Source organism: Lagenorhynchus albirostris, chromosome 1 (genome assembly GCF_949774975.1).
Source record: "Lagenorhynchus albirostris chromosome 1, mLagAlb1.1, whole genome shotgun sequence".
NCBI lineage: Eukaryota > Metazoa > Chordata > Mammalia > Artiodactyla > Delphinidae > Lagenorhynchus > Lagenorhynchus albirostris.
The window spans coordinates 62,110,456-62,136,184 of NC_083095.1; the positions used below are offsets into that span (position 1 = coordinate 62,110,456).

At 36.8% G+C, this 25,729-nt stretch overlaps 1 protein-coding gene across 3 annotated transcripts in view; it reads left to right on the plus strand.

The window, feature by feature from the left end:
- The window catches only part of SLC25A21 (solute carrier family 25 member 21), a 534,640-nt gene that overhangs the window by 489,195 nt on the left and 19,716 nt on the right, over positions 1-25,729 (plus strand). For all 3 annotated transcript variants that reach the window (XM_060143361.1, XM_060143344.1, XM_060143352.1), the window contains one exon: positions 6,577-6,741. In XM_060143361.1, the coding sequence (XP_059999344.1) occupies positions 6,577-6,741 (165 nt within the window). The remainder of the gene's footprint in view (positions 1-6,576; positions 6,742-25,729) is intronic.

Consider the following 25,729-nt stretch of genomic DNA (forward strand, 5'->3'; position numbering starts at 1 on the left):
AGAAAGAATATAATTATATTTTGGATGTCTTTTTGTCCCTAATCATGCCTTAGTAAAATAAACTGCAACGACAAATTAGTGAAATACCTAAGCTAAAAGAGATGTGTAACTGTGGAATTTTGAGCCCGATTCCTCTTCTTTCACTTACATTTTGTTCTCAAATAAAAGGAAGAGTTTTCTTCTTTTTTCAAATTTATGAAAATGCTTCAAGACTTCGAGGAATGGAGAGCTTAAGTGATCTATCTCCTGATGAGCAAGGGTATTTTCCCACCTAAATGTAGCAACTGGATATCCTCTTTAAAAAGCAGTATTTTTCTTAAGGCCCAGATATGGACACTCACTTCACTGTATAAAGGTCTCATCCGGTTTGCTTTCCAGTCATGTGAGGAAATCCAGTGCAACACCTTATTCCATTGGCTCTAAAATGCACCCGAGTTCCCCTTGCCATGGGAAGCAAGTAAAGGGACGCATGTGGAGCGTGCTGTCTTTGGACATGGTGTGCCTAGAGCTCTTCTCTCATTTTAGAGAGGGAGGAAATCCACTGACACACACCCCACGCTTGTGCCTACCGGCCATGCTCTGATAGCTATTTACCCAAGGAACAATGCCTAAAACCTCTGTCCATGATCTGACAAGGTAATCAGAGCCAGCTATGGTCAGTAGTTGGATGGAAGAACTCCAGAAAAAATAGCTGAGGCTGCCATAAGTCATCTCGGTGATCTGTTGGTAATTCTGGGCTCTCAGAGAGTAAGGAATCAGTGTCCCAGAGTGGTGCCTGGGAGCATTGTGTAGGCAATGGATCTTCTCTTTTATTTACGCCTCTTAAGGACTTTTAATTTTGAAAAGAATTGTTTATTGAAGTGTGTTGATTTATAATATTATGTTTTAGGTAGGCAGCATAGAGATTTAGTATTTTTACAGTTTATATTCCATTAAGAGTTATTACAAGATAATGGCTATAATTCTCTGTACTGTACAATATATCCTTGCTGCTTATGTATTTTATACACAGTAGTTTGTATCTCTTAATCCCATACTCCTAACGCACCCCTCCCCCTTCCCTCTCCCCACTGGTACCCACTTGTTTGTTCCCTATATCTGTGAATCTGTTTCTGTTTTGTTATACACATGCATTTGTATTATTTTTTAAATTCCACATACAAGTAATATCATACAGTATTTGTCTTTCTCTGTCTGACTTATTTCACTAAGCATGATAATTTCTAGGTCCATCCACGTGGCTGCAAATAGCAGAATGTCATTCTTTTTATGGCTGAGTAATATTCCATTGTGTATATATAACACATCATTTTTTTTAATTGAGGTATAGTTGATGTACAATATAAAGTCCAGGTATACAACATAGTGATTCACAATTTTTAAAGGTTATACTCCATTTATAATTATCATAAAATGTTGACTATATTCCCTGTGTTGTACAGTATATCCTTGTAGCTTATTTACTTTATACATAATAGCTTGTACTTCTCAATCCCCTACCTCTATCTTGCCCCTCCCCGCTTCCCTCTCCCCACTGGTAACCACTAGATTGTTCTCTGTACAAGTCTGTTTCTTTTTTGCTATATTCACTATTTTGCTTTATTTTTTAGATTTCACATATAAGTGATATCAGTTTTCATTCTTTTTTATGGATGAGTATTATTCCATTGTGTATATACACCACATCTTCTTTATGCATTCATCTGTTGATAGACACTTAGGTTGCTTCCATATCTTGGCAATTCTAAGTAATGCTGCTAAGTACATGGGGTGCATGTATCTGTTCGAATTAGTGTTTTTGTTTTTCTCAGATATATACCCAGCTGTGGAATTGCTAGGTCATATGGTAGTTCAATTTTTAGTTTTTTGAGAAACATCCATATTGTTTTCCATAGTGGCTGCACCAATTTATATTCCCACCAACAGTTTATGAGTGTTCCTTTTTCTCCACATCCTCTCCAACATTTGTTATTTGTGGGGTTTTTTTGATGTTAGCCATTCTGACAGGCGTGAGGTGATTTCTCATTGTATACCACATCTTCTTTATCCATTAGTCTGTTGATGGACACGGATTGCTTCCATATCTTGGCTATTATAAATAGTGCTGCTATGAACATTAGAGTGCATGTATCTTTTAAATTTTTTTTCATGTTTTTTGGATATATGCCCAGGAGTAGAATTGCTGGGTCATATGGTAGTTCTATTTTTAGTTTTTTGAGGAACGTCCATACTGTTTTCCATAGTGGCTTCATCAATTACAGAAATTCGATTTCATGTTTCATAATCATTATAGAATATTCTCATGGGTAGATATAAAATTTTTCAGTATATCTCTCCAAATAAAAAGCAAAGCAAAAATATTTTTATGTTTCTCGAATATGAACAAAGTACCGTACTAGATAGTTAACACAGTGCATGGCACCTAGTAGGGCTCAGTAGGTGTTTGTTGAATAAATTAATGCATAAAAGAACATGGAGTTCCCATAATTAACAATTGGCAATAGCTGACATCAGAGTTAAAGTAGACTTTGAGTTCCTTCCAATGGAAATACTTCTGGCAGGTACCAGTGAACTGAAGATTTTTCTAAATCAACGTGGAGAGCAGTGTGATATCGCAACATTAGCTCCGTTCCGACCCACTTATTCTTCCATGCTTGCAGCTCTGGTGCAGTCAATGAAAGGTATATCTAGGAAAGTTAGAATGCAATTTGGCCCACAGCTGGTAACTAAATATGAAAATTGGAGTGAATCTAAATATTGAAAGGAAACTGAATTTGTGGGTGACCTGCTGGGTTGGATAGGATTGGAATCATTTGCCTGATGATGCTAATCAGTTACCATTTCGTTTTGAAATGGAAGCCCAGTAATCAAATAAGTTTAGTAAAACTTGTGTTTACAGAGATCTAGTCAAAATGATTCTGTATTTTCCTAGTGGAAGTCATGTTTTGCCTTTCTAATTAAATATTTGCTTACATGTGTGTGATACAGTGTCTCTGAATGAAGCAAAAAGGACACCTCTAATTCTTACGGGAATTAGAGTTTAGGTTTTTCTTGGTCTCAAGGCCCCAAGCTGCCAGAAAAATATATTTGTATTTATCTGTTACCTGTATCAGTTGGATTATCAAACTCTGAAAATCTTACAGCATGTGTATAACAAGAATGAGTCAACAAGCATGAGAGCACCACTGGATGAGATGTAGAATTCTGCTTAAGCCATTTTCCAGTACTTTCCCCTTAGGAATATTACTTAATCCTTGGTTTCCTCACCTGTAAAATGAGAATAATATACCTGCTGTCCACATTACAAGTTGTGGAGAGAGGCAATCGTATATGATAGGATGGCAGAACCATGCAGAGTATAAAAGTATGAACTTGGAGGCTGAGGGGCCTCAGTTGGAGCTCTGGACCTTCCACTAACTCTGTGATATTGAGCAAGTAACTTAACTTTAGTTTCCTCACCTGTCAAATGGGGATAAAGATAATACCCATCCCACACACTTGTTCAGAGGATTAAGTAAGATGATATATGTAAAGTACCAAGTATCTATGATAATGACGAACATTGATGAGCACTTCCTGTGTTCCAGGTACCTGGTAACATGCATGTATATGCTCTCTAAGGTATAAATAAACTGTGTCAGGTGGAGCCCTGGTTAGTGTGCTTTTCCTTTCCCAACCTTTGCTCCCGCATGGTGGCGTTGCTTCTACAGTGCATAGACCTGTCAAGTGAAGAGTTCTTACCGAGGATGTTTACCAAGCAGTAGGGAAGAGACCATTTTACAGGATCTGCTGCTCCTGAGAGGAAAGCCCTGGGGTGATGACCTAGGAGATCTGTAGCCCAGGAGCTGGATATGGGTGGCTCCCAGAAAAAGCAGACCTATGATCTTGCACTCTGAAGGCATTTCTGTAGGAAGGATCATGTCACAAGGGTCCAGGGCTCTGGGAAAAGGAAACCACAGCCAAAAGGAATGAGCAGGAAGAGGCTAGTTATTCATGTCCTTCCTCCCCCTCAAATCAGCCTCCACCTTTTGGTTGTCATTGCCTTCAACTACCAAAGAAATTACCTGTTATTTTACTATTATGACTAGTTTTATTATCTTCATAATTGCCATTATTATTAACAGCTAATGTATAGTAAATGCTTACATAGGGCAAAGTTCATTGACTTATTTATCATCACAACAACAATCCTATGAGGAAGATTCTATTATTATCCTTATTTTACAGATGAATGAAGTGAGGATAAATCAGAGGATAAAATACCTGCTTAAGCTAGCAAGTGATATTTCTGGGATTCAAAGCTTGGGACTGTCTGGCTCTGACCCCCTATTTCTAACTACTGTACTACCCCCTGATTTGCTTAATTATTCACAGCTGAGTTCAAACTCAACAAGGCACTTGAGTCAAAATCCATGTGTTACATTTCTTCGTACCTACCTAACATCCAAGCTGGTAGAAATCAGGCAATGGACCATCAGTAAATGCTATTTGGATTGACATATACACACTACTATATATAAAATAGATAAATAATAAGAACCTACTGTATAGCACAGGGAACTCTACTCAATACTCTGTAATGACCTATATGGGAAAAGCTAAAAAAGAGGGGATATATGTATATGTATAACTGATTCACTTTGCTGTACAGCAGAAACTAACACGACATTGTAAATCAACTGTACTCCAATAAAAATTAATTTAAAAAAAGATCTAATAGAAGTCCTCTCTTTAAATTTTGATGATTTAGCACACTAGATTTTTAAATGATAGACACATCTTTATACCTGTTTTATTTAGGGAAAGCCATGTTAATCTGCACTTTCATTCAAAGTCATTGGTTCCTCTGTTGCTGAAGAATCTAGATGGCCTCTGACCTCCCCATCTCTCCTGCCCTTGGGGCTTCAGAGTGGGTGAGGATGGAGAGAAAGCTTGGGCTAGAAGCAGGGAGGACTGGTGTTGGTCAGTCTGGACCCAGCCAGCCTCACTTCTGCCTAGTTTCTTTCATCCCCAGGAGAGCTGCCTCCTTTCCTTGCCTTTGCCCTCTAGGCTGCCTTCCTCACAACAAGAGAGCAGTGCCTAGGAGTTTGCTCAGCACTTTCAGAGTCTTTCCAACAGAAATGAACTTCTGCTCAACTTGTCCTCAAGTCTCTTTTGAAAACCAAAATAAATAACTGGGGTTGATAGTCAATGTGCCATAACACAAACAAAAAAATCCCATTTTGTAGCAGAGAGAGTGAACTTTAACCTTCTGAGAATTTTTGGTTTTCCGATATGAAATGTCTTCTATTGTTTTAAGGTATGTGTTTTTCTCATGTCACAAAAAAAGGGTTTTCTTGGGATTAATGTAATTTATTGTAATTAATCCTCTTAAATGAAAAGATGAATTTGAGTGTAGAATTGTAGCTAGAGTTTTTAAAACATTTATCAGTAAAAGCTATAGGGTTTACTCTCTAAACAAACTCATTTAAATGTATCAGGTTAATTATATAGCTACAAAGTTGGATGAAAAGCCTTGATTGGATTTGTTCTGTTCTGCTGACACAGCCTTAATTGCACGTGATAAGAAAACACTTTTAGTCAGTGAGTGCATCAGACTGCCACGATCACTCCAGCAACCTGCTCCAGTGAAATTTCAAATACGGGTCATCTCAGTGCTTGCCTCATGGGAAAAAAATTAAATGCTGAACGTTTCCCCTTATTTACTATTCAGTATTCAAAATTTAAGAGGGAGAGAGATCCTTTGTGCTGTACCTCCAAAAAGGAAACAGTCACTCAACCTTATTTAAAAACCCACATGAATTGTTGTAATTGTACTGTAATGAATTATAAAACCCAGGGCAAACTACAGTGATTTCTTTAGCAAGTTCCAAAAGTAGCACTGACTGGGTTCCAGCAGTCAAGGTATTTCAACCTTAGGTAATCAATCAAAGGGCTGGAAAGAAGTAAATTAAAGGTAACCCAGTACTCTCAACACCATTGATTTATCATTTATCACAGCAAGTGTTACACACACTGATTGCCCACTTTCTTGAGGAAGTCTACAATCAACTGCTATTTATCCACAGCCGATTTCTAACCTAACGCCAGTTTAAACTATTGAGGGAATGGAATCAGGACTAATTGTAACATTCACTTTAGAAAAACATAATTAGAAAGGTAAATATTCAGGAGCCAAAAATACATTCCTTTTGGATTATGCACAGTTATGGATTACCAGTATGGATTACTAGTTTATCTATATGGTTAATCCCCTCTATTAGTGTGGATGATCCAGAATTGGATGCAACTATTGACATGTTGAAAATGATGTTAGTTATTATATGACATTAGTTTCACTAATTCCATCAAAGATATTTTTTCTTGGCCAACAATCTTCCCTTTAAGGCCTGTTGTTATGCATGCAATTTTGTTTACTTTTGGGGTTTCCTAATTTTAAAAAGCATGAATCCAGGCATGATTATTCATCTTTGGGGAAAAATAAGTCCCTAATAATTTTGGGCTTGAAGGGAAGTTAAAACTGTAATTTATTCTGTTTCACAGTCCCAAAGATGACCTTTCTCCTCTCTCATGCAGCAACCATCCACCATGAGTTACGCAAGACACATCATTAAGAAGGAAGGCTTGGGATTCCAGGGCCTCAACAAAGGATTTACAGCAACTTTGGGACGTCACGGAGTTTTCAACATGGTTTATTTCGGCTTCTACTACAATGTCAAAAACATTATTCCTGTCAATAAGGTAACTGTTTAATAGATTAAAATCCTGGAGGAGAAATCCTATCAATGATGATAGCTGCATTTGTAGAGTATTTATCCTTCCAAGTCACTGTGCTGAACTCTTATGTCTGTTATCTAAGTTGATCCCCACATCAGCCTTGTTTATTGAGTGTTGTGATCCCTATTTTGAATTCAGAAACAAAGGCTCAGAAAGATCAAGTAAATTGCTCAGAGTCACATAATAAAGAGCAAGGCAGAGCCTTGAACCCAAGTCTGACACCAAAACTCATCTTCTTGAAGAATATACCATTATACCTGCATGCTTCACATTTATCACGAATAGAAATTTCTAGAAACTGTTATTACTTAATTTTTATCTCAGAAGCATAACTTGCTCAAGGAAGTTGAAATTTTCATAGTGTAAATAAATTTTGAGTTCATGAGGGAATATTATCAGCCTAAAATTTAAATTTTACCTAGATAGTAATTTTTGAATTCACCTAAGTTAATTAGGGTAAGTAGTAAATCAACTCTTCTAGGATCATGCACTTTTGATATAAAATAATAATAATTTTTAATGGTAACTTACAGATGTCAGCAGCCTTTCAACTTTGACAAGATAAAAGTAACACATGATGTGTTTTAAAATGAGCATCTTTGGGGCTTCCCTGGTGGTGCAGTGGTTTAGAGTCCGCCTGCCAATGCAGGGGACATGGGTTCGAGCCCCAGTCCAAGAAGATCCCACATGCTGGGCCCGTGAGCCATGGCCGCTAAGCTGGCGCATCCTGAGCCTGTGCTCTGCAACGGGAGAAGCCACAACAGTGAGGCCCGCGTACCGCAAAAAAAAAAAAAAAAAAAAAAAGTATTGAAGAACTTATAAAAAATAAAAATATTTCTAATATGGCTATCACCTGATTCTGTAAGGTAATGTTGGTTACAGTTGCCTTTTTCCGGCTATCCCCTGTAATCTAGGCCAGTACTTATCTCAAGTAACAGCTAAATCCAAGGCATGTTCCCCATTAACTATCTGTTAACATTGCCTCATTCGCCAAAATTGTTCACCAGGTTTCACTCTATTTAGAAACCTCATTTTTTGAGTATAACCTCATGTTTTGTTGGTCTGAAATCTATGAATGGCCACAGAATATATAGATCCCCCCACTGACTGACAATTCTGACTCTGGTGGTCCTCAGAGCTCTTCTCCTGTTGAGTTCTTGAAATACAGAAGTAGAGTACAATAAACACTTAGGTCGTGGATGACATGAGAGAGTTCAACTCTACATACATTAAAAAAATGTTTTTAGCAGGAACAGATTAATAATCTTTGGAGCCCTGGGTGAAATGAAAATGTGCAAAAATTAAGAATTTCAAGACAGCAACTGTAGAGCAATAAACCAAGCATGGGGCTCCTCTAAGTGCAGGCTCTGGGCAACTGCACAAGTCACGCAGCCATGAAGCTGATGTTTTTTAAACTCTGAGATGAGTGATTCATACAACATGGGAGAAATGTCCATGCCTCTATTTCTCCAGCTATCCAAAGGCTTGCAGCAGATAGAAATTACACACAATGAAATGAATGATATAATTTACGAATGTTATATAACTAATATATATTTTATTATATATATTTGTGCATGTATTTTAATGCATATGTTATTACAATAATATGAACTTGGTTATATTTAAAGAAGAATTTCAGAAGGATCAATAAGATTTATATATGATTGTGTTACTAATGCTTAAAAAAATCCACGAATGCAAACTTCATTCTACAATTAATCAATACACTTAAGTTTTAAATGTTATGCATTATGAAAAAACAGAAGCTTAAATATTTATTTATTACTTAAAAGACATCATAGTATTCTGAAATTATGGAAAGAGCTCACTTATCTTGCCAGCTTACAAGGGTCAGATTATATTAGCCCTTATAGGCCACACTAAGGATTCTTCTGTTTATCTGAAGAGCACTGGGAAGCCAACAAAAGATTTTAAGCCGAGAAATTACCTGATCACTCTGGCTGCAGCGTGGAGAATGGGTGGAATGGGGGTAGTGTGCAAAAGACAGAGTGTAACATGGAAATGATTGTTATGTGCAATGCTGGGGTCTTGGACTACAGTATTCATGGTGAAGACAAGGGGAAGTGGACAGATTTGAGAAAAGTTTAGGAGGCAAAATCTATAGGATGTGGTGATCGAGTCTACGTGCATGTTGATAAAAGGGGTAGTGGGGAGGGATGGTTCCTAGGTTTGGGGCTTGAACAACTGAAAGGATAATGGTGCCATTCGTTGAGAATGAACAAGTTTGGGGGAGAATATTATGGGCTGAGCCTGGAAAACTGAGTTTAAGCACATTTGGACTCTGAAGTGCAGATGTTGAATCAGTGATTACACGTGGGATCTTGAGAGGAGAGCTCTGAAATGGAGATAGATATCTAGACAGCAGTAGTATACCTGGGCGAACATACTTCTACTGGGGAATGATCATGGGCCAATCACTTTACTGCTCTGAGCTTCAGTGTTTTTAATCTGTAAATTGAAAAGCTAAGATTGTCCTTTCTACCTGACAAAATGGTTTTGAGGATTAAGATAAATAATACATGAAATTGTTTGTGCATTTAAGGTGCCATGGAAGTGTTAAGTGTGGAGGTGCTGATGACAGGTATGGGAAGAGGAGTAGAGACGGAGGGTGGTGGAAGCAGTTAGCGTCTAGAACTGTGTGAAGAACTTTTCCCCAGGACTGTTCCTTCTGCACTTAAATGAACACTGTGGGGTTAGTTGTGGGTTTTGCTTTCAGGGGTGTTTTGCCTAGAAGAAAGTCATTGATCTTATGTGTTCTGTAATCTAAGCCTGATTCAAAACTGGGAAACCAGTATTCTTTAAATTTAAACCATAATAAATCAGTCCTTTGTGAAGAGGAAGATACGATAATCATTAAAACATGTTGAAGAACGTCATCAAGTTGGTAACCACGAGGAGGAGGTGGTGTTCCTTGAAGGCTTTTTTCCATCTTTGCTCTAGGCTGGCTCTAGCCATACACTCCAGACAGTTTGTTTACAGGGTTATTGTTTCAATTCCCTCACCCAGCAATTGGTCATTCTGTTGTCCCAAGGGAATTTGAGATTTCACCAATTCTGACTGGCCTGGGATAATTCTAGATTTTTCTTTAATTTAACATTTTTTAAATTGATAAATTGTCTACCAACTTTTTCCATTTTCAGAGTATTTAATTTTACAAGAAACTGTCCATAATGATCATGTCTGAGGAGTGGAAATGGAGAGTCCTATGCGTGTGTGTTTGTGTGGAGCGGTGGGGAGAGCAGGAAAAAGCAGGGAGCAGTGGAGGGAAAGTACTTTTTCTTTACAGAATTCTGAGCTGTTGGAAGCTTCTACAAGGAGCATGTATTAATTTTATAATAGGAAATAAATCCGTGAAAATTTTAATAGAATCTTATAAAACAGAGTACCTAGTTAACTTTTTAACACTTTACTCAACTCTAAGACTATGTCTACAGAGGTAAAATAAGAACTTGAAACAGTAAGTTCAGATACCTCAGGTCAGATACCCACCCTGAAGTTTTTAATTTTAACTCTTCAGATTGGTGATCTCTGGTAGATACATTTTTCAAGCTTCACAGAAATATCCTGACCTTCTGTGCCATTTTGTACTATTAAAACCATTTTTGTAGACTTCATGATTTTGCCTGATCCTTCTCAGAATAACTGTCATTTTCAGATAAGGAAAGAAAAACAGGAAGTAAAGGCCCAGAACTGAAAGTTACTGACATAATTTATCTGAAGGTATACAGCAGTGGGAAGGAAAGGACCAGAGGCCAGAACTCTTTCTGCTATACCATGTAATGCTTTAACCCTACATCTTACCTTGTCTTTTGTCACACATAAATTGTCACTTTAAAATGATTACTAAAATTTAAATAAGTGAACTGGCTACGATATCCAGACAGTGTAACCAGATTCTGCTTTTGCCTCATTCAGACCTGGAACCTGGTCTTCCCTTTTCACATCCTTAGTCTCTGATCCATAGAAACAAAGAATTATGAGACATGACCCTGGAAGAGCTGGGCATTACCAGTTTGAAACTGGTGCTGTGTTATATTCTTGCAGACTTATTTTTAGAATCTAAATATTCCTATAGAATGGTGACTAAGTGGTTACAATAGAAAAGTTTGCTTTAAATATTAACTGACCATGGAATTCATTTAATGGTGGCATTCATTTTCATCTTGCAGTAAATGGAATGGAATGTCAGTATAAAGAATTATCCCTTCTCCCCAGAAAGAGGCCATCACTTCTTAAAGTAAAGCCTTCTAGAAATAGATATTGATTAACTTAAATGCTGACATCTTTTTCAAATATCAATGAAGGTAAGCTTTGATTGCAAAACCGATTTCTTTCATTTCCATTCCAAGGTAGGGTGTTCAGAGCATTTTATTTGTGATGTTGACACACAAATGAGAATGGTAAGATTTAACTGTTACATCTCGTTGATAACTTTGTCTTCTAGTTCCATATTTACTGCTTTTCCTATATTTCCATAAGTAAAATAATAATAATAGTAGAAATTGATGTCTAAAGTTCATGGCTTTCAACAGTATTAAACTGTGCTTTCACTTTGCATCCTAATTAAGCATGTTTGCAGGTTATTTTGCCAAAAACAATAGACCTTTTGTGTTGAATTCTGCCATGATATAAATCACATGTGTGGGTTAGAAATATTCTAGGAGAGAACAATTTTTCATAGGTTCAATCCTTCTTACTTAATAAACCATTTAGACCTGTCCCTGTGGTCATTTCACTACAGACGGTAGGTATTAAGTCAAACATTTTATTTTCTCCTAAGGTAATATCCATAAAAGATTGCCTTTTAGAAACGCAAATGTTTTTCTTTTACTTTTGATTTTTAATATTATCTTTGTTTTGTAAATTCTGTAGAAAGTCTGAGGGTGGTGCCAGATGCACTTCAGTTTATCAGAAGAAATGTGGAAATATGTTAGTTTCATGATTTAGAGCCCTGTCCTTCCCTAAGGTGTGCACTGGGCTGAATGAAAAATGCACCTTTGGGTTCCAGTGGAGAACTTAGACAGAGCTGTTTATATTTTGAAAAGAAGAATCTCAGTAGAATTAGATCATAGTAGGATTTAATTTATGACCATTTATTTTTCTGATTCTCTCTTACTTGATCATTAGTCTTACCAATCATCCGGTAATGGGAAGGGCAAGAGCATTAAAGTTTCATTAAGAACAAGTCTCCTTTCTGGTAACCACTGGGGTAAAACAACAAGTATATATTATCTATAAAATTCCGGGGCGTGTGACAAGATTCTGCGGAAAAAAGTGGTATCTTTCATTGGCAGTTTTCACAGACTCCCTGGGGTTGTGTGTGTGTGTTTCAGGAGAGGAGGGCATGGGGGAGGGCAGAGGGAAGCGGGACAGGGGTTCAGGCACTTTCTTAAATAAACTTCAGGCCAAAAGTTTCCAGTCAGGTACCACCCAAGTGGATGGAAATGAGGTGCAAGTGGCTTTAGATTCTTAGTGGGTGCCTTCTATTTATTCATTCCAGAAGTGTTCATGGCACATCTATCATAGGTCAGGCACCATCTCGCTAAGTGTCAGCACTGCTCCTGCCTTAATGGGGTTTACAGTCTAGTGGAGGAGACAGACAATAAACAAGTCATTACACAGGGAACTGAATCATGGCAATTGTGATAAGTGCCATGAAAGAAAACTGTGAAGCTGTGGGAAGTTTTAACCAAAGACCCTAATTAGACCCACAGCAGGGCATGGTGGAGATATAGGAAAGGCGTTCCTTTAAAAAAGATGTTTAGGCTGGAGCTCAAGGATGAGGCTTAGCCAGGCCAAGATGAAGAGGATGAGCAGACACCAGAGAGAACAGGATGTGTGAGTGCACAGAAGCAGAAGGGGGCTTGGGGAACCTCGGAGAAGATAAAGAACGAGGGTAGCTGGTGTATGGTGAACAGGGGTGGGGGGTGGGGACAGGCGGCAGTGGAGGCTGCAGGGGGTAGCTGGGCCAGAATGTTTCAGCCATGTTTAAGGCAGTTGATTCCCCTTAAATGATTTAACTGAGGGGCATGTCCAACAAAATTATCACATAAGTGGAACTAAACGGGCATGGGAAAGTTTCATTTATAGAAGTCCAGAGGTGGAGGCTCATGAAATAAACATGGTTCAAAGACTTCTTCTTGATCATCCGCCGACCCCCACATCAAAGCACCTCAGTGTGTCCTTGTCCTGACTTCTCAACATTTAGGATTTTGTTCTGGGATCCTGGTTTGTTAGTTTTCCTTGGGGTCAGTGCCTTTATTAAGGCAAGGAATAGAGTACACAAAAGCAGAAAAATCCTACTGGGTTCCCAAGAAAATATATTAATACTTTCCTGCATCTTGTCTGATAACACTCAGTGATATAAGTGACTCTCAGAAGGTATTATCTACCTATCTATCTATATTTATTTATTTATTTGTATAGAGATACTTATAAATAATAGAAATAGAGAGAGGTGTGTGTGTGTGTGTATATATATATATATATATATATATGAAATAATCAAGTGATAACTGTTATGCTTAAACCCTAGCCCATTTTGACATTGTATGTATTTTATAATTTGAGCTAAGTGGGTAAGGCCTTTAAAATTATTTTATATTTCACAACCCTTTAAAGAACAGATATCTTAGAAGGGGAAAGGAATTTTCATGCCTATTTTCTGAATGGCTACATTTAGATGCTGAGCTTTTAACAAGACTTTGATTTCATTCCAGAGCCCAGAGCCCTACAAGGATAGGATCTTGGGAACACTCCACATTCCTTAAAGAATGCTTATCAACTAAACCATCTCATTTTAGTTAGTGACCTTCTGTGGAGTGAGGAGCTAGCATTTCCCCAAATTATCTCACATGAAGAAAAAACAAACACTGTAATAGATTCTTCTGATAGCTGTGAAGTGGAAACAATTTAACTTTTAATTAAGCTCCAATAGTAGGTATTTTCATTGGAGAACAAGACAGCATGATACCATAACGTCAGGGGAAAAAATGTTTTTGTCCAAGTTTATGATCAAAACAACAAAAGAGAGCCAAGATTAGAGAAAATGAAAGGTGCACACTGAGAGCTGAATTTACTCCTAGTTGACTTGGATCCACTAAAAGTAACAATATCTAAAATGCAAATTTCTTCTTTTAAAAAAAAAAGTTCACTCTCACCTCAAGCTGCCTCCTTGTTCAGTTACCAGGAGGCAACTATAATTTCAACACACCACATCATTTTCATGACAAGCATGGTCAGCTGTGGGGAAGGCAATGCTAAGCTGCATTATTTGCCTTGTGGTTGCCACCAGGTGCTTAACCAGTGTGTGTATTTACCTCCTTTGCAATTTGCTTCTTAGACCTTGGTTCCTTATGTATTATGTCTTTATAAAGGAGAGATACAGCATTTATTAAACACCTGTGATGTGTCAGGACCGGTATACCTACAAAGATGAATGTGACATGGCGCAGCCCCTTCCTTTAAGAGGCTCTGGGCTTTGGAGTGACATTTATTACTAGACTGGGTTTTCTGCAATTTCATCTAATAGCCCAAACTGACCATTTGTAAAATTATGGAAATAACTGTGATAGATCCTATTAAAATTGGTTTGACCACATGTTTATATATCATCTAATTACTAATTAATTGATTTGTTAAAATGTTTGATTCTTTTTTAGTCACCCTTGTTATGGTCATAACATTCTCATTATCAAACAATTTACTTACCCGCTGGGCAGGGGAGGGAGCTGAAAAGAAGAGTTCTGCAAAGAAATACTTTGCAATACCCTGAAAATCATGTGACTCCTTGTACGACCACCATATTGTCTTTAATTTTCTTATCCGAAGCATTTTATGGCAGTCTCTTTTAGTCACTTCTAAACAATAATTTTAGTTCTTCAAATGGCAAACCCATTTTAGCAATTGTGTGTGTGTGTGTGTGTGATACGCGGGCCGCTCACTGTTGTGGCCTCTCCCGTTGTGGAGCATAGGCTCCGGACGCGCAGGCTCAGCGGCCATGGCTCAGGGCCCAGCCGCTCTGCGGCATGTGGGATCTTCCCGGACCGGGCCACGAACCTGTGTCCCCCACATCGGCAGGCGGACTCTCAACCACTGCACCACCAGGGAAGCCCCCCATTTTAGCAATTTTTGACAAGGAACATGAAATCCACTCTAGAATCATCCAAGGCCAATCCTGAACAGAGATTGAACAATCCTGAACAGTCCTCTCAGTGTGCTCATTTTAATGTTGTCTGAGGAAGCAGGATATACTGACCTCAAGTTGGGTCATTAGGAACTCTGTTAAAATGACTCAAAGCTAAAACCGGAGAGGATCTCAGATTTGGTGTGGTACCAAGAGGAATTAAAGGATGAGTGAATTGCAGCAAAAGAAATGTGATTTGGGTTGACATGAGGTAGGAAGATTCTAAGAGTAGACTTTATACATTCATGCTGAGCTCCCTTAAATGAGAAGCCCATCACTGCAATTTGCTCAGCCTAACCTTGTGAGAAGCAGCAGGCTTCCTAGCCAGTCTCCCTCGCCACCCCTACCTCTCACTAGCTAACAAATCCTGCTTTCCCCATCTTCCTTAGCCCCCTCCTTCTGGCATACCTCTGTGTGGAATGTCTTCTTAAAGATGCCAGACCCTAATCACAAAGGCCTGTGCGATGGGCGAAGGTTCTCTGTTTATCAAGCTAGCAGCCAGCTGGCCAGTCACTAACCAAGACATCAAAGTCCATGCCAGGGAAGGTAAAAAAGGGAGGCACACGCTGCTTTTGATGAAGATATTTTGCCTCTCTGCATATTAACTCCTTAAGTGCCATTGCTTTAAATTATTGGTGCAGTCTTTAGCTGCTGTATAATGTTTGGATTGGATGCTTAAATTAGTTACAAATATGTAGTGTGTTGATTGTTAACTACTTTAAGTCATATGTTCCCACTTCTGAGGACTTGGTGCCTTTTGTTGAATTTTTAGAGGTTGTGGAACATCACTGCCGCCAGTGTTTTAGGATCACTTATTAGTGTCTCTTGTTAAGCTGTAGAGTCTATAAACAATATGTCCTGTCAGGGAAATTCATTGATCTTCCCAAAGAAGGGCTGGTAAACACATCTCTTTAGCTCTGCACTCACACAAAGATTGCAGTGTGATAGAAACAGCCAGAGAGTTCTAGTAAGAGACCTGATGTTAAATCTCAATTCTGATACTTACTAGTTAGCCATGTCTCTTTGACAAATTATACCTGTCTCTCTGTCTCAGTTTTCTTATTTGTGAAATGAAAATGCTAACATCATCCTTAAAATGTTTGCAGGAAAATTGAATAATTTTAAAAATTATGAATGTTGGACTTTGAATTGCTATTGCAATATAAGGTCAATTCATGTAATAGCCTCTAACACTTAAAGCTACTCAGCTCCAGTTTAAAGTCCCATATTTTATGAGAAAAATTAGAAAATATTTAGGGGACAAGAAGAAAACTCATCTGTAGATGGGGAGATAATACACACTACTACTCAAAATAAATATCTAAAAGGAACTGTGGTTTTTAAGCACGAGGAAGAAAAGATTATTGCAATAATGGTTTTTAAATCATGATGAATGGTGACAGTTGATTACCCTTGCAAGTGAGCAAAAAACTGGAGTAAAATAGTTCAGGCATATGCATGAGGAATGTGGGTCAGGAACAAAGGAAGTTCCCTGATTGATGACAGTTGGAGCAAATTATGAAAGTTAGTTGGAAGTGTTTAATAACAGAATAGATTTTTTATCAACATTAATATCTATTTACATAATTAAGGTGTGATCCACCAAAAATATTTTACTTAGGCTGGGTGACCTTTTTTTTACCAATCAATTTTTTTAATTTTTATTTTATTGTGGTAAAAACATATAACATGAGATCTACACACAACAAATTTTTAAGTGCACAATACATCATTATTGTCCTTAGGTACAGTGTTGTACATCAGATTTCTAGAGCTTATTCATCTTGCTTAGCTGAATCGTTATGCCTGTTGATTAGTAACTCATTTCCCCTTCTCCCAACCCTTGGCAACCACTGTTCCACTCTTTGATTCTATGAATTTGAGTATTTTATATACCTCAATATAAGTGGAATCATGCAGTATTTATCCTTCTGTGACTGGCTTATTTCACTTTACATGTGTCCTCAAGGTTCATCCATGTTGTTACATATTGCAGAATTTCCTTCTTTGTAAAGATGAATGGTATTCCATTGTATGTATATACCACGTTTCTTATCCATTCATCTGTCAATGTACATTTAGGTTGTTTCCATATATTGGCTGTTGTGAATAGTGCTGTGATGAATGTAGGAGTGCTAATATCACTTTGAGATTCTGGTTTCATGGCTTTTGGAGAACTACTAAGAAGTGGGATTGCTAGATTATATAATAGTTCTATTTTTAATCTTTAAGAAACCTCTATACTATTTCCCATAAAGTCTACACCATTTTGCATTCCTATCAACAGTGTACAAGGGTTTCAATTTCTCCACATCCTTGCCAACACTTGTCTTTTGTTTCTTTTAATAATAGTCATCCTCACAGATACGAAGTGATATTTCTCTGTGGTTTTGATTTACACATCCCAGGTTATTAATGACATTGAGCATTTTTTCATATACCTGTTGGCCGTTTGTAAGTCTTCTTTGGAGAATGTCTATTCAAGTCCTTTGCCCATTTTTAAATCAGTTTATTAGTTTTCTTGGTATTGAATTGTAGGAGATCCTTATATATTTTAATATTAACCCCTCATCAGATATATGGTTTGCAAATACTTTCTCCCACTCCATAAGTTTCCTTTTTACACTTTTGTTTCCTTTGCTGTTCAGAAGTTTTTAGTTTGACATAGTCCCACATGTTTACTTTCGTTTTTATTGCCTGTGCTTTTGGTGTCATATCCATGAAATCACTGCTAAGACCAATAACATAAAACTTTTCCCATATGTTTTCTTCTAGGAGGTTTATGGTTTCAGGTCTTATTTTAAGTCTTAAATCCATTTTGAGTTGATTTTTGTGTATGGTATAAGGGTTCATTTTCATTCCTTTGGAAGTGGATACCTAGTTTTCCCAGCACTATTTGTTGAAGACTGTCCTTTCCCAAGTGTGTGTTTTTCGTACCTTTGTTGAAGATTGGTTGACCATATATGCTTGGATTTATTTCTGGGCTTACTATTCTGTTCCATTGGTCTGTATGTCTGGCTTTATGTCAGTACCATGCTGTTTTAATTACTGTAGCTTTGTAATATATTTTGCAATGTATTTTGAAATCAGGAAGTGTGATGCCTCCAACTTATTCATCTTTCTCAGGGTTAATTTGGCTACTTGTGGTCTTTTGTGATTCCATATGAATTATATATTTTTTAAATTTCTATAAAAAATGTTATTGAAATTTTTACAAGGATTGCATTGAATCTGAAGATCATTTGGGGTAGTATGGAAATTTCAACAACACTAAGTCTTCCAATACATGAACATGGGATGTCTTTGTGTTTGCTTCTCTTTTAAAATTTTTTCACCGGTGTTTTGGAGTTTTCAGTATACAAGTCTTTCACCTCCTTAGTTCAGTTTATTACTAAGTATTTTTATTTTTGTTGGTGCTATTGTAAATGGGATTGTTCTCCTAATTTCCTTTTCAGATAGTTCACTGTTACTGTGTAGAAACACGAGTGATTTTCATATGATGATTTTGTACCCAGCAGCTTTACTAAAGTAATTTATTAGTTGTAAATGGTTTGGTATGGAGTCTTTAGGTTTTTATACATATAAGACCATGTCATATGTAACAGGGACAATTTTATTTCTTCTGACTTTTTTAAAAAATATATTTATTGGAGTATCATTGCTTTACACTGGTGTGTTAGTTTCTGCTTTATAACAAAGTGAATCAGCTATACATATACATATATCCCCATATATCCTCCCTCTTGCATCTCTCTCCCACCCTCCCCATCCCACCCCTCTAGGTGGTCACAAAGAACCAAGCTGATCTCCCTGTGCTATGAGGCTGCTTCCCACTAGCTATCTATTTTACATTTGGTAGTATATATAAGTCCATGCCACTCTCTCACTTTGTCCCAGCTTACCCTTCCCCCTCCCCATGTCCTTAAGTCCATTCTCTACGTCTGTGTCTTTATTCTTGTCCTGCCCCTAGGTTCTTCAGAACCATTTTTTTTTCTTTCTTAGATTCCATATATATGTGTTAGCATACAGTATTTGTATTTCTCTTTCTGACTTACTTCACTCTGTGTGACAGTCGCTAGGTCCATCCAATCACTACAAATAACTCAATTTCATTTCTTTTTTATGGCTGAGTAATATTCCATTATATATATGTGCCACATATTCTTTATCCATTCATCTGTCGATGGACACTTACGTTGCTTCCATGTCCTGGCTATTGTAAATAGTGCTGCAATGAACATTTTGGTACATGACTCTTTCTGAATTATGGTTTTCTCAGGGTATATGCCCAGTAGTGGGATTGCTGGGTCATATGGTAGTTCTATTTTTAGTTTTTTGAGGAACTTCCATACTGTTCTCCATAGTGGCTGTATCAATTTACATTCCCACCAATGGTGCAAAAGGGTTCTCTTTTCTCCACACCCACCCCAGCATTTATTGTTTGTAGATTTTTTGATGATGACCATTCTGACTGCTGTGAGGTGATACCTCATTGTAGTTTTGGGTTTTTTTTTTTTAGCCTTTTTAAAAATATTTTTTAACATCTTAATTGGAGTATAATTGCTTTACAATGGTGTGTTAGTTTCTGCTTTATAACAAAGTGAATCAGTTATACATATACATATGTTCCTATATCTCTTCTCTCTTGCATCTCCCTCACACCCTCCCTATCCGAACCCACTAGGTGCTCACAAAGCACCGAGCTGATCTCCCTGTGCTATGCGGCTGCTTCCCACTAGCTATCTATTTTATGTTTTGTAGTGTATATATGTCCATGCCACTCTCTCACTTTGTCACAGGTTACCCTTCCTCCTCCCAATATCCTCAAGTCCATTCTGTAGTAGGTCTGTGTCTTTATTCCTGTCTTGCCCCTAGTTTCTTCATGACCTTTTTTTTTTCTTTTTTTCAGATTCCATACATATGTGTTAGCATACAGTATTTGTTTTTCTCTTTCTGACTTACTTCACTCTGTATGACAGACTCTAGGTCCATCCACCTCACTACAAATAACTCCATTTCGTTTCTTTTTATGGCTAATATTCCATTGTATATATGTGCCACATCCTCTTTATCTATCCATCTGTTGATGGACACTTACGTTGCTTCCATGTCCTGGCTATTGTAAATAGTGCTGCAGTGAACATTTTGGTACGTGACTCTTTTTGAATTATGGTTTTCTTAGGGTATATGCCCAGTAGTGGGATTGCTGGGTCGTATGGTAGTTCGATTTTTAGTTTTTTAAGGAAACTTCATACTGTTCTCCATAGTGGCTGTATCAATTTACATTCCCACCAGCAGTGCAAGAGGCTTCCCTTTTCTCCACACCCTCTGCAGCATTTATTGTTTGTAGAATTTTTTGATGATGGCCATTCTGACCAGAGTGAAATGATATCTCATTGTAGTTTTGATTTGCATTTCTCTAATGATTAGTGATGTTGAGCATTCTTTCATGTGTTTGTTGGCAATCTGTGTATCTTCTTAGGAGAAATGTCTATTTAGGTGGTCTGCCCATTTTTGGATTGAGTTGTTTGTTTTTTTGATATTGAGCTGCATGAGCTACTTATAAATTTTGGAGATTAGTCTTTTGTCAGTTGATTCATTTCCAAATATTTTCTCCCATTCTGAGGGCTGACTTCATCTTGTTTAAAGTTTCCTTTGCTGTGCAAAATCTTTTAAGTTTCATTAGGTCCCATTTGTTTATTTTTGTTTTTATTTCCATTTCTGTAGGTGGTGGGTCAAAAAGGATCTTGCTGTGATTTATGTCATAGAGAGTTCTGCCTATGTTTTCCTCTAAGAGTTTTATAGTGTCTAGCCTTACACTGAGGTCTTTAATCCATTTTGAGTTTATTTTTGTGTATGGTGTTAGGGAATGTTCTAATTTCATTCTTTACATGTAGCTGTCCAGCATCACTTATTGAAGAGGCTGTCTTTTCTCCATTGTATATTCTTGCCTCCTTTATCAAAAATAAGGTAACCATATGAGTGTGGGTTTATCTCTGGGCTTTCTATCCTGTTCCATTGATCTATATTTCTGTTTTTGTACCACTGCCATACTGTCTTCATTACTGTAGCTTTGTAGTATAGTCTGAAGTTAGGGAGCCTGATTCCTCCAGCTCCGTCTTTCTTTCTTAAGATTGCTTTGGCTATTCGGGGTGTTTTATGTTTCTATACAAATTGTGAATTTTTTTGTTCTAGTTCTGTGAAAAATGCCATTGGTAGTTTGATAGGGATTGCATTGAATCTGTAGATTGCTTTGGGTAGTATAGTCATTTGCACAATGTTGATTCTTCCAGTCCAAGAACATGTTATATCTCTCCATCTGTTGGTATCATCTTTAATTTCTTTCATCATTTTCTTATAGTTTTCTGCATGCAGGTCTTTTGTCTCCTTAGGTAGGTTTATTCCTAGGTATTTTATTCTTTTTGTTGCAGTGGTAAATGGGAGTGTTTCCTTAATTTCTCTTTCAGATTTTTCATCATTAGTGTATAGGTATGCAAGAGACCTCTGTGCATTAATTTTGTATCTTGCTACTTTACCAAATTCATTAACCAGCTCTAGTAGTTTTCTGGTAGCATCTTTAGGATTCTCTATGTATAGTATCATGTCATCTGCAAACAGTGACACCTTTACATCTTCTTTACTGATTTTGATTCCTTTTATTTCTTTTTCTTCTCTGATTGCTGTGGCTAAAACTTCCAATAGTATGTTGAGTAATAGTGGTGAGAGTGGAAAACCTTGTCTTTTTCCTGATCTTAGTGGAAATGGTTGCAATTTTTCACCATTGAGGACGATGTTTGCTGTGGGTTTGTCATATATGGCCTTTATTATGTTGAGGTAAGTTCCCTCTATTCCTCTTTCTGGAGGCTTTTTATCATAAATGGGTGTTGAATTTTGTTGAAAGCTTTTTCTGCATCTATTGAGATGATCATATGGTTTTTATTCTTCAGTTTGTTAATATGGTGTATCACATTGCTTGATTTGCATATATTGAAGAATCCTTGCATTCCTGGGATAAACCCCACTTGATCGTGGTATGTGATCCTTTTAATGTGCTGTTGGATTCTGTTTGTTAGTATTTTGTTGAGGATTTTCACATCTATGTTCATCAGTGATATTGGCCTGTAGTTTTCATTCTTTGTGACATATTTGTCTGGTTTTGGTATCAGGATGATGGTGGCCTCGTAGAATGAGTTTGGGAGTGTTCCTCCCTCTGCTATATTTTGGAAGAGTTTGAGAAGGATAGGTGTTAGCTCTTCTCTGAATGTTTGATAGAATTCGCCTGTGAAGCCATCTGGTCCTGGGCTTTTGTTTCTTGAAAGATTTTTAATCACAGTCTCAATTTCAGGTCTTGTGATTGGTCTGTTTATATTTCCTATTTCTTCCTGCTTCAGTCTCGGAAGGTTGTGCTTTTCTAAGAATTTGTCTATTTCTTCCAGGTTGTCCATTTTATTGGCATAGAGTTGCTTGTAGTAATCTCTCATGATCCTTTGTATTTCTGCAGTGTCAGTTGTTATTTCTCCTTTTTCATTTCTAATTGTATTGATTTGAGTCTTCTCCCTGTTTTTCTTGATGAGTCTGGCTAATGGTTTATCAATTTTGTTTATCTTCTTAAAGAGCCAGCTTTTAGTTTTATTCATCTTTGCTATTGTTTTCTTCATTTCTTTTTCACTTGTTTCCGATCTGATCTTTTTTATTTCTTTCCTTCTGCTAACTTTGTGGGGTTTTTGTCTTCTTTCTCTAATTGTTTTAGGTGTAAGGTTATGTTGTTTATTTGAGATGTTTCTTGTTTCGTTAGGTAAACAATAATAAACTTCCCTCTTAGAACGGCCTTTGCTGCATCCCATAGGTTTGGGTTCAGCATGTTTTCATTGTCATTTGTTTCTAGTTATTTTTTTATTTCTTTGATTTCTTCAGTGATTTCTTGGTTATAAAGTAGTGTATTATTTAGCCTCCATGTGTTAGCATTTTTTACAGATTTTTTCCTGTAATTGACATCTACTCTGATAGCATTGTGTTCGGAAAAGATACTTGATATTATTTCAATTTTCTTAAATTTACCAAGGCTTGATTTGTGACCCAAGATATGATGTATCCTGGAGAATGTTCCATGTGCACTTGAGAAGAAAGTGTATTCTGTTTTTTTGGGGTGGAATGTCCTACAAATATCAATTAAGTCCATCTTGTTTAATATATCATTTAAAACTTGTGTTTCCCTATTTATTTTCATTTTGGAAGATCTTTCTTTTGGTGAAAGTGGGGTGTTAAAGTCTCCTACTATAATTGTGTTACTGTCGATTTCCCCTTTTATGGCTGTTAACATTTGCCTTATGTATTGAGGTGCTATTTCTTCTGACTTTGTTGCCTTTTATTTTTTTTTCTTGCATAATTGCTCTGACTAGGACTCCTCTTACTATGTTATTATGGTGAGAGTAGGCATCTTTGACAAGTTATTTGTTACTTGTTTGTTAGATATTCATGAAAAACCTTTCAGTTTTCCACCAGTGAGTATGTTAGCTGTGGAGTATGTTTTCTTATATGGACTTTATTTTGTTGAGGTAGTTTCTTTCTGAGTGTTTATCATGAAAACATGTTGAATTTTGTCAAATGCATTTTCTACAAATATTGAGATATTCATGTGATTTTTCTTTTTATCCTTCATTCTCTTAATGTGCTCTAACACATTCATTGATTGTCATATGTCGAACCATCCTTTTATCCCAGGGATAAATCCCTCTTTGTCATAATTTATGATCTTTTTAACGTGCTGTTGGATTTGATTTGCTAGAATTTTTTGAGAAATTTTACATCCATATTCATCAGGGATCTTTTCCTGTAGTCTTCTTTTCCTGGGGTGTCTTTGTCAGGCTTTGGTATCAAGGTAATGCTGGCCTCATAAAACGAGTTGGATGTGTTCTGTCGTCTTCAATTTTTTGTAAGAATTTAAGAAGCATTGGTGTTAATTCTTCTTTAAATATTTGGTAGAATTCACCAGTGAAACTATCTGGTCCTGGGCTTTCCTTTGTTGGGAGGTTTTTGATTTTTGATTTAATCTCCATACTAGTTATAGGTCTGTTGACACTTTCTATTTCTTTGGATTTAGTCTTGGTAGGTTATTTCTAGGAATTTATCCATTTCTTCTAGATTATCCAGTGTGTTTGTACATAATTGTTCGTAATAGCCCCTTATGATCCTTTTTAGTTTTGTGGCATCAAAGTAGGGTATTAAATTCTCCTATGATTGTATTGTTCCCTTTAGTTCTGTCAATCTTTGCATTGTATATTTAGGTGCTCTGATGTTGAAAGCATATATAATTGTTACCTTGGTTGATTGACCCTTTTATCATTATATAATGTCCTTCTTTGTCCCTTGTGACAGTTTTTGACTTAAAGTCTGTTTTGTCTGAAATAGGTATAGCTGCCTCTGCTCTCTTTTGGTTACCATTTGCATGGAATATCTTTTTCCATCCCTTCACTTTCAACCTACGTATGTCCTTAAATCTAATGTGAGTTTCTTGTAGACAATGTATAGTTGAGTCTTTTTTTTTCTTTCATTCAGCCACTGTATGTCTTTTGATTGGCAAATTGAGTCAATTTATACTTACAGTAATTAATTAGGGAAGAATTTACTATCGCCATTTTGTTAATTGTTCTTTGTTAGGCTTGAAGGTCTTTTTTTCTGTTTTTTTCTCTCTTGCTGTCTTCCTTTGTATTTTGTTGATTTTTTTTTGTACTGATATACTTTGATTCCTGTATTTTTTTCTTTTGTATAACTTCTATAGGTATTTTTGTTGGAGGGAGGCTTACATAAAATATCTTATAACAGTCTATTTTAAGCTGATAAAAACTTAAGTTTAATTGCATACAAAAAGTGTACACATTAACTTCTCTCCCCCCTTACTTAATGTTATTGTTGTTACAGTTTACATATATTCATATTGTATATCTTTTAACCTCTTTTTTAGTTATACTTTTAATATTTTTGTTTTTTAACTTTTATCCTAGATTTAAAAGTGATTTACCCACCACATTGCAGTAATACAGTATTCTGATTTGTCTATATGTTTATCTTTACCAGTGAATTTCATACTTTCTTATGCTATCATGTTGCTGTCAACAAACATCCTTTTAAGTTGAAGAACTCCTTTCAGCATTTCTTGTAACACAGGTCCAGTGGTGATGAACCCCCTCAGCTTTTGTTTATCTCGGAAGCCTTTATCTCACCTTCATTTTTGAAGGAACATTTTGCTGGGGATAGTATTATTGGTTAACTTTTTCTTTTCTTTCAGCACTTTAAATATATTATTCCATTTCCTTCCAACTTGCAAGATTTCTGCTGAAAAAGTTGCTGATAGTTTTTGGGATTTCCCATGTGTATGACAGTCAGTTTTCTCTTGATGCTTTCAAAATCCTCTCCTTAACTTTAGGCAATTTGATTGTAATGTGTCTCAGTGTGGATTTCTTTGAGTTCATCTTACATTGTTTTTCTTGGGCTTCTTGGATCTGGATGTCCATTTTCTTCTCCAGATCTAGGAAGTTATTGGCCATTATTTCTTTGAATAAGCTTTCTGGTCCTTTCTCTCTCTCTTCTCCTTATGGGACTCGCATAATGCTTATTTGGAGCTTTATAGTATCTGATAATCTCGTAGGCTAGCTTCACTTTTTTTCCTTCCTTTTTCTTTTTGCTCCTCTGACTGAATTATTTCCAATGATCTGTCTTTGGATATGCTGACCCCTTCTGTTTGAT